This window comes from Poecilia reticulata, linkage group LG17 (assembly GCF_000633615.1).
Source record: "Poecilia reticulata strain Guanapo linkage group LG17, Guppy_female_1.0+MT, whole genome shotgun sequence".
Taxonomy (NCBI): Eukaryota; Metazoa; Chordata; class Actinopteri; order Cyprinodontiformes; family Poeciliidae; genus Poecilia; species Poecilia reticulata.
The window spans coordinates 22,811,015-22,824,696 of record NC_024347.1 but is presented as its reverse complement, the minus strand read 5'-3'; the positions used below and the strand labels follow the sequence as shown (position 1 = coordinate 22,824,696).

The 13,682-nt window shown below is 42.2% G+C and overlaps 1 protein-coding gene across 1 annotated transcript; it reads left to right on the top strand.

Annotated features, from left to right (window-relative positions):
• The first annotated feature begins 10,685 nt into the window (after positions 1-10,685).
• Positions 10,686-11,888, top strand: LOC103479738 (leucine-rich repeat-containing protein 30). Its single transcript, XM_008434357.2, has one exon. The coding sequence runs from the start codon at positions 10,922-10,924 to the stop codon at positions 11,819-11,821; it is 900 nt and encodes a 299-aa protein (XP_008432579.1). The 5' UTR covers positions 10,686-10,921; the 3' UTR covers positions 11,822-11,888.
• The last annotated feature ends 1,794 nt before the right edge of the window (positions 11,889-13,682 follow it).

Here is a 13,682-nt window from a genome sequence, read left to right as displayed (position 1 = left end):
GCAGGTGCTATACAGCGCCCTCCAGTGGGCAGAATTGGGAAGGAAGGACGGTTGTGTGAGGATTCCTGACTTTAGAGCTTGAAGAAAGAAGTCCTGAACTGAGTGAGTCACTGAGTGTTAACTATTAGTTTCTCTGCCAACCTGACTGCTACTTGTGGCCTTTGAGGATCAGACAGAGAGGATTGCAGTCTGGAAATGTGTCACTAAAGAGGAAAGGGTTTTTTTTTTTTATTATTGCTTTGTTTTGTTTTGTTGTTGTTTTTTTTTGTTCAGAAATAACACATTAGCACATTTCACAGTAAAGACCATTTTAAAAATCCCAGCCTCACCATATGTGACTAGCTCCAGGACCAACATATTTAGCTGATAACTGTGAGGCCAGGCATTTTTTCTTATTTATTTATTGGATCCTGTTTGTTCTGTAGGGTCCAGAGGAAAGGTCCACCCTGAACATTTAGCCATCACAGGGCAACACAGAGACACACAGAACAGAGAAATATGCACACAATTACACTTAGAGAGACCAATTAGCCTACCAGTCTAGTTTTTTTTTCCTCTAAGTCATGTTTTGAACTGGAGTACTCCGAGAAAGTTCACGTATGACTATAGAAAGAGCCCAGACAGTTGGTCGTGTTGGTCTAGCACATTTAAGCTCTTAATAATAATAAAAAACATGAAGGTTTATAGTTTTAATGTGACAAGACACAAAACTAGCTGTGTATACTGCAGCAAGAATCTATACACAAGCTATCTTAATATTTTAAGTGTTCATGATCACAGAGAAGAGAGGACTAAAGATTGAAAGCAGAAGTCTCCAGCATAGTGCATGTCATCGACCAACAGGTGGAAACGCAGACAAGCAAAGCTCCATGTCAGAGCTCCATGTCAGAGCTTTTCAGTTTTTAAGTCTGTTAAACGAAGCGCCTGTTGTGATCTGTCATTTCCAAGCTCATGATTCATTTAGTTTTAAATTTCTCCTGTTGGCATATCTCCTTTCTTACTTCTGCGTTTTACTGCAGCTCACTTCATGTATACCTAGGATTTTATTAGATGCAACATAAATAGATTGCTTACAGAAACTAGAAAGTCAAACATACAATGTGTCAGARCCAAATCCTGATTTTCTGAGAAAGGTTTTAAGAATACAGATATATAGAATCCAGAAATGACTTTTGTTTTACTAAAAAATTAAACTGAACCGTTGCTAAACTTTTTCTCTTGCTTGCCTGAAGTTTGGCCAGTAGGTGTCCCCATATACCCATTTGTGGCCCCCAGGAACCAAAGCAGACCTTCTGCTTGAGCGTTGAAGCAGCTGTCTGCTGTCCCCTCAGAAATAAAACTGCCTAATCACAGTTTATTTCCACTCTTGTGATGCCTTGATGTTTGAACTTTGCTTGGCCAAACATCTCAACAGGCTCACACACATCACTGATTATCTGATCCAACACTGTACTTGATTATGATTGTTAAAATGCCCACATCCTAATATAACTGAGACCTTAAGCCAAAAACCGCAGGCATGCAACAAGACAATAGGTGCTCAGGCTCCAATTAGTGGGTTAAATCCAAATGCAGACAATGGAATTCATGGCAGGCAGGGTGAGATGATGAGAGGGTCTTTTGACTCCACAATTAATGTGTCCATCATTTCTCGGTGGTTCAGTTGACGACATGGCTCTTTCATGTCCCCCTGGTGGGATTTGGCGGGAAAAACTCTTGCAAAATGTGTATTCTCTCACAAAGCCTGAAAGATATGCAGCTTTCCTTCCCTGTGAGCGATCAGCCCCCACCCCTGCTTTCCTGTCACATCCTGGTCCATTACTTCTTAATCACAGACATGTCCAGTAAGACCCAACTGTTTTGCCTCCACACACACTTCCCAGAAGCAGACACGGGAAATCACTGCAGTCAGCAATAAGCGACTTGTTCTGCATGACATTGTGTGCCAGAAGGAGGAGAAATGATGCTTGCCATCACTGAGTACTGTACACATACAATGCCTTGGAAAAGTATTCACACCCCTGAATGCGTTTCACCCACAAGATGCAGTGTTTTGTTGGGATTTTATGCAATAGACCAAAGGGCATGGTTTCAAATGGGTTTTCTGATTAAAAGTTATTTTAAAAAGTGGCATGGATGTGTATTCACCTCCCCATTTGCTCTGATATAGCTCTAGCAGTAAACAGCCTAATGGTAACTTTGAAAAGTCTGGCTTTGTGATTTCTACACGACAATTGGTTTGACTAAGACTTACACAAAGACTACAGTTTTAGTCGTTGTGGAGGAGGAACAAGACTGCTCAATTATTGAAAACAAACCAAGTCTTGTTTAAAGTTTGCCATGTGGAGGACACGGTAAACATGTGGAAGAAATTGTTTTATGCTCAAATGAGACCACGGTTGACCTTTTCACTGCTTTATGCAAAACTTTACATACCAGAAGGCTTACATTCTGAACAAGGCATCTTCACCATGAAACACGGTGGTGGCACTGTCATGCTGTGGGGATGCTTTTCCTGGAGTTGTTAGTGTAAAAAGGCGGGTAGAACCAAGTGCTAGTCAATCCTGGAAGAAAAGCTATTAAAGGCAGCAAAAAAACAGAAGAATGTCAAGGAGGTTCACTTTCAATTTTGACAGAGTTTTAGTTATTTTGAACAAAAAATAAAATAAATAACGGGAGGTCATTTCCAGCTCTGACCCCCGGAGGTAGACAGTGGATGGATGGATTCAAGTCTCTGGCAGTGCAGATAAGTAGAGATCAAATCTAAGAGATTTTCAGACGTAATTGTAATTTTACAATTGTGTGCAACTTTCTTTTGGTCTATCACCAAAAAAAAAAAAAAAAAAAAAAAAGCACTGCAAAAAGAATCCGTCCTGCACACGAGCTGTCATGCTTAAACAAACGCTCTCTCAGAAAATTATGATGGCCAAGAATAGGTTACCCTGGTAACACTGCCGTGTTCCAGTGGAGGATTACCGTGTTACTAGATAGGCCAACAATAAATATCCCTGCCTGCAAGAACAACAGGTGTCTGACAAGATTGTTTCACTTTAATAAAAGGCTTACACAAGCTTCAGACAAATATCACATTAAGCTGCTTCAGACGAGCTGGCATTTCCCTGCTTCATCCCATGAGGTATGAAAATGTCCTCTTTCCACTCTAGCTTTAAATCTGGGAGAATGTCATGTGCAGCGAGAGGCAGATGTTGTCAAGGTGGCAGCGTTGTGTGTAATGTCACCCGATCAGATCAGCATTCCTGTCACGAAACCCCCTCCAGAGGGTGTGGCGCAAAAAAAAAAAAAAAACAGAATAAAAGTTTCCCTTTTTTATTTTCAGTCTGCGATGAACATGCAGCTGGAGCTTGTGCCTCTGAACTGTGGGTTGAATGGCACCGGCGCCAGCCCCTTTCAAGCTAGCTGTGAAAGCACCCCTGGCTCTGTTAGTATGCCAGCCTGAGCACCAGTCAGCCACATCCTCCAGCTGGGCCTTTGCCACCACTGGGCACCTGGACCCTCTCACAAACCTCATGAAACAGAATATATATTTAAGATCACGGCATGCAGCTCACAACATCGGGTCTGTGGCTGCATGGTGCCTGCAGGGCGCGTGCACCTGTGCTTCATTCATCGTATGCAGACTTTCATCACTGTATTAGGCTTTTAGAAAACTTTTAAGAGACAGATTCACTCTTCAGGCTGCGCCTCAAACACTGGAGTGTGTCCAGAGTCACCCAGGCCTGAAAGACAGCCATCGTTATCCAACTCTCACAAGGTGTCATTGTCGGCATCCTGTGATTACCATATCAGCACCACATGAAACATTTATGGCTTGCTGGCAGTGATGCTCTGGCAGGCATCCTAATTTTTCCAACAGGGCTTGTCAAGTTGCATTGTTTAAAGTTCTGGTGGCATGAGCAGAAAAAAAAAGAAAAAAAACCATTGGCCCTGAAATCTCTGAAAGCTCTGTCACTTCTAGTCTAAGCCTCAGCCTGGTTATATGAATTTCTGTGCAGCACCTGTAACACTCAACCAAGCAACATTTCATGTAGATTCTCAAATTATTCATGACTGGAAACTCTCCATTGCTTTTTTTTTTCTGCTACAATTTACTTATAATCAAAAGTATGAAAAATACTGTCATCAAATGTAAAAATTTTGCTTTAAAACAGTGACTGAAATCAGTCAGTTTCAGATTACTGATTATATTCTGGCCAAGTACCAACCAGTGCAGCTTTCCAGTATCTGATGATCTCATCTGTGCCCCCTGCTGTGCCGTATCACAAAATCCAAGACAGACCCCTGCATAAAATATCTTTAGGGTCAAATAGGACATCAACATTTACTTTGCTTCCTCAAGTTCAGATCCACTTAACCCACTTTTTCCAAGACATCATGACATATGCCGAGGTAGGAAAGAGTGGGACACCGTGCGATTGTCCAACTGTTAAGTCGCTTATCAGCATATTGCAAAAAATGTTGAGTTTTTTTTTTTTAACAAACTGAGCTGCACTGTTTCTGTTTCGTAAGGAAGGAATCATAGATATTTGTTACATCTTTTCTTTAGGGTTTAAAAACTTTAAGGCTCAAATTAAACCGCCATCTTAAAGTGACAGTTTATCTCAAAGCTCGGAGTAAAGCTGTACTGATTGTTCAATCGTTTCTGTGCGAGGCTCGGTGTTCTGTGGCAGTAAGCAGGTGAGACCCAGATTGGTTGCTTCGCGGTACTTCATCACCCTGCTTTGTTGTTGTCACAGCCACAATTGGTTTGTACTTCCCATCTGCTGCATCAGCAAAGTCACGACTGATTTGGTCACTTTGGAGCCCGGTTAGCTTTGCTCACTTCCATTCCAGCCATCGTTACAAATGGTGCCTTTACACGGCGGAGTTAACCCGGATAGCTCCGTCTCCTGGGTGCCTTTATTATCTATTCATCATGTTGTCCCAGTTTACTGTATCTGAGGGTGAATCTGGCTGTCTCAGTGCAGATCTAACTACACGTACCTGGCATGCTGCCTGGGGCGGGGGATTAGAGGGATTATAAAATACTCGGTGGAGGTGTTTCTCTCYGAGTTGATAAGAAGGTGAAAACATATTCTGAGAAGATGTCGTTTGTGTTTGTGCTCTTTTAACACCAACATGCCTTCAGACAGTGTTTGCATGTGTTAAAAATAGCTTTAATTCTATGCTGAACATTTGCACAAGCAGCCAGGGGCAACTTCGGTGTGTCCAATCTTGTGAAGAAAAGAGTATTGGAGACATTAAAATGAAATGTTCTTGGCCTCGTATCCATCCCTCTGAGCAGCTTCGATGGACACTCCTCCCCGCTCATTTGCATTGCTGAGCAGATCCTTTGTGTCACCTGGAGGTTTGGAAAGAGCAGCGCTGCAGCCAATTTCCAGATGGCAATTCACATGTTTGACGTGTCCTCAAATTCTGACAAAAAAAATGTGCTGCCTCTTCCTACTGACTCCATTAGCTAGAGGGAGCGGAGGGGGTTGGGGGGGGGGTGCATGCATTTACACAAATGGAAAGTGTCCACCAGTGTGAATATTCACATCTGCACATGCTGAATAATACACGATTACTAGCTCAGGTGCAGCCCTGTTTGCAGGCTTTTTCCCTTTGCACTGTGCTAATTTTATCTGAAAAGGCATGCTAAATGCATAATTCTTGTTTCTCAGACCTGATCTTGTATTCTGTCTAAAGAGGTAGCACATTCTTCTTTGAAAGCGCTGGCTGCAGGGAATAATATGTCTCCCATATAGACCCAGGAGCCTGAGGTCTTGGCATCTGTTCCTAACATTTCAACAGGATCCAGACACCTACAGCGGCTTCTCCAACAATTAGGCCATACATCATCCGTCACTGCCAGAATCCCCCAAAGTAATGAACGAGTAATAATGGCATATATGTTAAAGTGAAGTCTCAAAAGGTAGCTCATCCAGAGTCATTATTGTGCCACATAAGCAGATGAGTTTCCTCAAATGAGATCATTTTTGTCACCCCGAGGACAGCGGGGTGTTACTCTTTTCAGGTTGAATAAGTCATCCTCATTTGGCGCTAATGGGACTCCGTATTAAGGTGTTGCTTGCAAGAGGAACGGTGAATCCCATTTTCTTTTCATTAAAACTGAAAGCTTTTTCTTGGTTTGTTATGCTCAAAGTAGAAATTTGACTCAAAAAAGTCACGCATAGTCACGCTTTATAGAAACTTCTTTTTTACAGCAAGCATTTCTGGAATCTTACGTGTAGTCATGAAGCGAAAAGAAAATGATGTAGATATTTTACAAACATAAAACGCAAAAAGTATGGAGCACATTTGCATTCAGCCCACTGCGCTACAAATTCTGCTGTTCTGTGAAGGCATCAGGAGTTTTCTATGAAACATTAGTGAACAAACAACATCCTGAAAACAGACAGATCAAAAGATAAAACTATGGAAAAACTTAAAGCAGGGCTAAGCGATAAAACAATATCTCAAGCTCTGAATATCTCGTTGGGCACTGCAGCTGCAGTTCCATACGGGGCATCATCCATGTGAGCCGACATGTTTGGCAAGGGAATTATTAATCAGAAAACCAATGAAAGTCTCCATTGGCAACTAGATGAGCTGTAGAAATCCACAGTTCACATGTGAGGGACAATGAGAAAGCTGTTGTTGAAACAGACCCACTGTTCACCACTGGTTCACCAATGGACTGGTTTAGATCAAAGCATATTTATGAGTTTGAATGGCCCAGCTCAAGTCCAGACCTACACCCAATTTTAGATTCAGTGGCAAGACTTGAAAACACACATTCACAGAGATACTCCATCCAAAACAACTGAGCTTGAAGCTGAATCGCAAAGATGAATTGGCAAAAATTACAGCAAAGTTAGCACAGACCTTTTGTAAAGCGTTGACATTATTGGTTGGAATGTGCCACCATACAACAAACTTTCTGTAACCCACCAGTTTCCTCAGTTCATAAATGTTTGCTATTTCTTGGTTATGCAATGCTGTTTAGACGTAATGGGCATATTTATAAAGGTTCAGAGCACGTTTGACAGCATTTTTTCTGGACTTTGTGTTTGTCTCACTGGTGATGCATTTGCACATTGAAGGAAGCCGTGCTCTGACAGATACAGCTGAGGTGTTGCTTTCCTTGTAAAAAAGATGATAGCTGGATACGACTCTCCCCAGCTGGATGAGAAATTTGCAGAGGCACACAGATCTGTGTAACATCCACGTAGCAGAACTCACCCAAACTACAGGGTCTGGGGTGAAAGCGCATTTCCAAGCACCGACACCAGAAATCCAGTACTCAGCGTCTTTTTTACTACACGCAGTATTTTGATGTTGAGATATTGACATTTCGAAAGAAAATCCCAGATGAGATTTGCTGCACAAGCAGGGCATCTGCTTGAGTGGTCAATGCACCTTAGCAGCTCTGATGTCCAATTCTGCACAGACACAGTCGAGCCTATCACTCATAAGTGCTGATGTTGCCTTCCTCACAGCAAAGCCACAGAGTCCCCAGAGGTAAGTATCACTGCTAACTGTCATCCTTGTACTTTGATTACTGCGCTGGGAGGAGAGTGATGACCGTGGCTGCTTCCAGTCCTGCTCAGACTCAGGAAGCCTTATGAGATCACATAGGAGACTTTCAGTCTTTCAGTTTGGTTTATCATTTCGATTAGCAAAAAAGTTTTCTACAAGGAAACCCAACTGCTTGAGTCACTGAGTTTGCAGCAATCCCTCATCCTGAGCAAGGTTTTGGTGAGAGGTCCCAAAGGATTTTTGATGTGAGCCTGTCCAAGAAACGATATACAGCTCAGTGGTTAATCACAGGATCAACTGAACTTTCTATGGAAGAAATACAAAGTTACTGGCAGCAGTACATCTTTCTAGTGGAGGGTGACAGCTAAACACATACTCACTGGATCAGGCATACCTTTTTTTTGGAATAAAAGAAAAAGAAAGAGAAACTGAGGGAGAACAAAAAGCAAAAGGCAACAAAAATGACAAATAAAAGGAGAATCCTTTCAGATCCAGCTAAGAAGAAATCTCAAAACAGACAACGTAAATCTCTGCCAAGAAATCCAGCACTGTAAGTAAATGGAGACATGACGCCGCAAAATTACAGTCACATTGATTTTCTTTTTGAAGAAAATGCAAAAAATTATATCCACATAAACATCCTGCACCCAATACGGTTCTCTTAACACAAATTGAAAAATTGAAGAGTTTATTTAGGGTTGAGGTTGTTGAATCTTCCATAATACTTTGCATTCATTAACAACCATTAAAAAGCCTTGAAGCGTTTTGCCTAAAAACCTTTCCTCATCTCACAAACCTCAGTTTGCCCTTGAACTACTTCCCCTCCACCTAACCTGACGGCTGATGTTCAGAGACATTTCTGAATGATTACCTAATAACACTTTTTCACCTATATATAACCCCTCTCTGCCTTCGGGGCATGAATTATTTTGAATCTGAGTGTGCAAGGTGGCTGTTTTTAACAGAGCAAGCTTTAAGAAGTCAGAGTGTTTCCCTTTCATCGTCCCAATAGCATGGAATGTATCTATTTGAATTGTCAGTTAAAGAAATAATAAATATGTATATATCTTCAGCTCGAGCAAATACTGGAAACATATAATTATTTAAATTGCGTTTGAAATTTTGAAAAGAACTTGAACAAATACCCTTGAGCAACAACTGCTGGGAAGTACTTAAGAAAAATGTCTTCAGGGACGGCGCATTAAGAAGTTTTTACCGCCGCGGTTGCTGGAGGGAAAGGCAAATTCAAAAATGTAAATGTGCTTCAGTGTACTATTTCATGTAAAGAGAGATACTTCCCTTTGGGGGCGATATAAGTGAGATTAAATAGCAGAATTAAGTAGCAGCAGAGATATAGGAACATACTGGAATACCCTGTGTCCTTTTGCACTTGAGACTGAAGCAGCTCATACTGATGTATCATGATGATGCTTAGAGCTGCTGCTGGTTTGACGTGTGAATAACGGTGAGAAGAACGAGGCAATGATGTTTTTACGGATGTGTGATATGTCGTGCATAACAGAATCTGTAAAGCAGCTGTAGCTCAATTTATACTGACAAAGTAACATAAATGCTGTTTTCCTTTAAATAAATGTGTCTTATTTTAAGCTTACACTTGCTTACTACTTTAGTTTGATCAAAATGTGAAGAAACTAACCCTTGACTTCCAATTTCTATGATCTTGAATGATGTGGAACAGAGGCACATTTCTTTTATTCACTCTTTAAAATAGAAAAGGAAAGAGAACATATCACTGGAGATCAGTTTGGCTAAAGTTGCCCATGTCTGCTTCAAATCAATCCATCCATTTTCTATATTGATGCCGTAGGCTGATGCCTATCTGGAGCCGTCATTGGATTAAAAACATTGTAGACCGTCAATAGATTGCCACTGCCAGTTTATCGCGGGGCAACACAGAGACAGACAATCATATGAACATAAGCACACACACAACCTCAGACCTAAGGCTAGCCCAGAGCCAATGACTATAAAAGGCATATTTTCGGTCTGTGGGAGGAAGTCAGAGTACTGAGAGGATCCACTCATGCACAAAAAACATGCACACCCCATTCAGAATGTCTCTGGCTGGGATTTAAACCTACGACCTTCCTGCTGCAAAGCAACAGGGCTAATAACTGTGGCAAGTTTTATACGACTGGCACTGTGACAAACCAGCCAGGATTGAGTTTATCTTGACACCRCAAAGAAGAATGGTGAGGGAGGAAGGCAATAAACAAACTCCATAGCTCACTGCTGCAGAACCTTGTGGCAATGACTTACTAGGGGTCTTAGGAAAAAAATCTAGAGATATATATAAGAAAAWTTAACAAAAACTGCCAAAATATGTGTACACAAATAAAACAGCCATTATATTGTACTATTGTGCAAGTTATAGGCTAATGGGTTGTTTACTTTTGTCACTCACACAATTGTAAACATTTCAGTTAGAAAAACACTACTGGAACTTTAACTAAGCCAGGAACTTTGGTTAAACATAAGGCAGAGCTTTTCAGAACCTCTCTGGGTGGKTCTGGATTTAAAACAGATCATGGATAAGTATCTGTACTTGGTGCTACACAAAGATCTGTGATACCGTAGGTCAGTTTCCCATACAAAGCTCTTGTGAACCTTGTTCAAGTATATGATACTAATAACTCATGGTATCAGTAAATGCAAATCTTGTGGCGTCCTTCAACAGGATAACGATTCAAAATATATGGCCAAATTAATGGGAAACATTTTCCAGGTACACAAACTCACCCTTATTCCTGGGCYACATCAGTCTTCAGAAATACCCAAAATCCTCTCTCTGTACTACGCACTGCTATGTTGAAAAAAACTGGCTTTTAAACTGTACTAGCAGCAGGGGGGTTTGCTTCATCACAAGATTATGTAAAGATAATTTTTACACATCTTTAAAAAGAGGGTGCAAGTAAAGGTGGAGACTTCTACATGTGGTTATTTCTATGATCTGTAATAACWTTATTAGCTGTAGCAGTGGCCTCAAGTGACTGTGCTCACACAACATGTCATGCCTGCCTTTCGGTGGGTGGGGATCTAAATGGCATGTGTGTGCTTGAAAAGTGACAGGGGCAGCTGGGGAATGAAACCCAGTAAGAAAGGATCTGGGACATGCAGATCACAGGGTCTGTAGTATAGCACTCTGCCGCATCAGCTTGGTGAGGAAAAACTCAGCCAGGAACCAATGTGAGCGTTACGAGCAACCAGGCGGTACAGTGAAACTGCTGCTGACAGCGTTCAAGRGCCCTGGAGATCAATCAGCTGCAATTGTCTTTAGCAGACCTCTCATTGCTTCAGGAGTTGGTGATTGAGTTAATTGCATGCTGTTATAAGTGACGGAAACATTATCGCTACGAAGGTGATGGGTGGGAAGCAGTCCCGCAGCCTGTCCAGGTCAGAGTTGAACGAGGTGAGTGTGTGCCAAAGGAGGAAGGGTACAATTAGAGACGAGCAACCCAGCCTGTCCTGGGCAGCGGAGAGGATCCGTAAACAAACCAGCGTACACTTTGGTTTCAGTATTCTGAGTTTAGCCATGCGGGGGTTGGATGAAACCCCCGCCGAGCTGTGGGAGCTCCAGGACCTTCAGAAGCTCAACTTGTCCATGAACTGTCTGTGCTCCTTGCCTCCCGCTCTGGGTTCTCTGGACAATCTGGTGATTCTCAACTTGTTGGGAAACAACCTGTCCAGCCTGCCCCCTGAGATCGGTCTGCTGAAGAAGCTCCGYGTGCTGTTCGCCTGTCGCAACCGCCTGAGCGAGGTCCCTGAGGAGCTGGGCTCCTGCACACGCCTGGAGGTGCTGAGCTTGGCCAACAACCAGATCTCCAGCCTCCCCAGCAGCTTGGCTGCCATGCATCATCTGACCAAACTCAACCTCAGTCACAACCGCATTGTTCACATCCCCACCTGCGTCTACAGCATGAAAGGACTGGTCTTCCTGCACTTGGCCTGCAACCGCTTGGAGACCATAGCGGATCAGATTCAGGACCTGGTTAACCTGAAGATCCTGATYGTGGAGGGAAACAGCATACACACTCTTCCAAAGACTTTGTGTTTCTTGGATTCATTAGAGCTTCTGAATGTGGACTTTAACGAGCTGCAAAATGTGCCTGATGAGATGTACCAGCTGAGCAGACTCAGGCGGCTGGCCTGCCACCCACTGGATAAAGGACTTCATATAATTCACAACCCGCTCCTCAAGCCTATCCATGAGGTGCTGCAAGGTGGACTCAGTGCCCTGTATAACTACCTCAAGCCCACTTAAGCAAGCACCACTGTTTGTGTGTGTGTGTGTATGTGTGTGTGTGTTTGTGTGTGTGTGTGTGTGCGTGCGTGTGCATGTGTGTGTGTGTGTGCGTGTGTGTGTGCGTGCGCGCTCGTGCGTGCGTGTGCTGTTTGATGATTCCTCGGCATCCTGATGGCCATGCACCATTTGACCAAACTCAGTCTGATGCTTCTACAGCAATGGCCTCAAACTCCATGTGTCCTGCAACTTTTAGATGCGTCTCTGCTTCAACACACCTGGCTCCAATGTTAGCTCATTAGCAGAGCTCTGTGGAGGCTAGTGAAGCAGTTTAGTCATGTTATTTAAGTGTGTAGGACATCTATGCAGGACCCTGGCCCTCAAGGATTGCCGTTTGACGTCACCGGTCTACAGCGTGATAGGCCTGGTCTTCTTTCACTTGGGAGCAATGGCTTCCAAATGATTGCAAGCCATTGCTAACCAGATTCAGGGCCTGGTTAATTTGAACATTCTGATCAAAGAGAGGAATATTACATGCACACATGAAGAYTCTGTGTTTCTTGGAGTTTTCAGGGCTCCGTAATGCAGCAACTGAGCAGACTCAATGAGTTGGCTTGCTTTCTAATGGATATATGATGCTACAGTTGGTGTCTGAGCTGGAGCTTCGAGGTTGATCCTAACTGTGTCACACTTTGTTTTTTTTGTTTTTTGTTTTTTATTAGGGCTGGATTTAATAATTCCACATCCTTCTGAATATAAAATWGTTTTTGTGAAGCACAAGACTAATATTGAACACATCATATTTTTGATAAATTGCATGTGAGAAAAGGATTTGGTGTGGTGGTACAAAAACATGGGCTGTATTCATGAAGGAGTTCACGAGTGTAATAATATAACTCTTCCCTTAAGCTTGTCCAGGAGGCAATGCAAGGTTAAAAAAGTGCTCTCTACAGTTACCTTAGGCCCAAATGAGGAACTATTACCAAGTGCTTGCAAATTTGTGTATTAAARGCATGATTATTATGCTATAAGCCCAATATTGTTTAAGATTGTCCACTTTATCACTATGACTCTGTAAAGATATATTGAATTTTGCTTGAATAGCATTGTAGTTCTTTGAATTCGCATATCCAGTTTKGYTATGCAATGGGGTTGAGATAAGTTGTTCAGCTGGCGTTAAAAATTCACAAGTCTACATTTGGGCGCTGATTGCTCATCGGCTGATCCTGGTGTGGCAGTGTGAGTCTGACAGGGGTAAGTTTAACTGCAGAGCAACTCTCCTCATTGTATTCAGGTCAGAGGGATCAGGTGTGTAAAGTCAGTGGAAAGAACAGCAGAGCAGGGCAAGGGGTGTTGAAGATTCCTCAACAGATTAAAAAGAAAGACACACACATACACACACACACACGCACGCACGCACACAACATGGAGACGATTAAATATTGTTCCATTCATCAGATCAAAGCATCAGAGGGTGATCTGTGTTGCACCACCAAGCAGCTGACAATAAAGTTAGGAATAAAATGTTTTCCAAACGCAGTAAAGGTAGATTAAGGTTCAKAAAAGTTTAATTGAGCTAAATTAATACGCTTTTGATGTTTGTTTGAATTAAACAGTTTGGGGAGGCAATATCAACACAGGAGTTGAGTTAAACATTTGAAAATTACGTTCAGGTCTGAATATAAACTTCAYGGTCATTTCTGTTAAGCATTAAGCTACATTAAAAATCCATTGATTTCCACTTAAAATGACTGATTTAATATCACACATAGACGTATCATAACAGAGGCACGTGAACATAACTCTGTTACTCAAGATTTTGAAGTTGAATTGATAAGTTTGAACCCCAGACATTAAGTTTGAAGTGAGAAAGTAGTCCTCT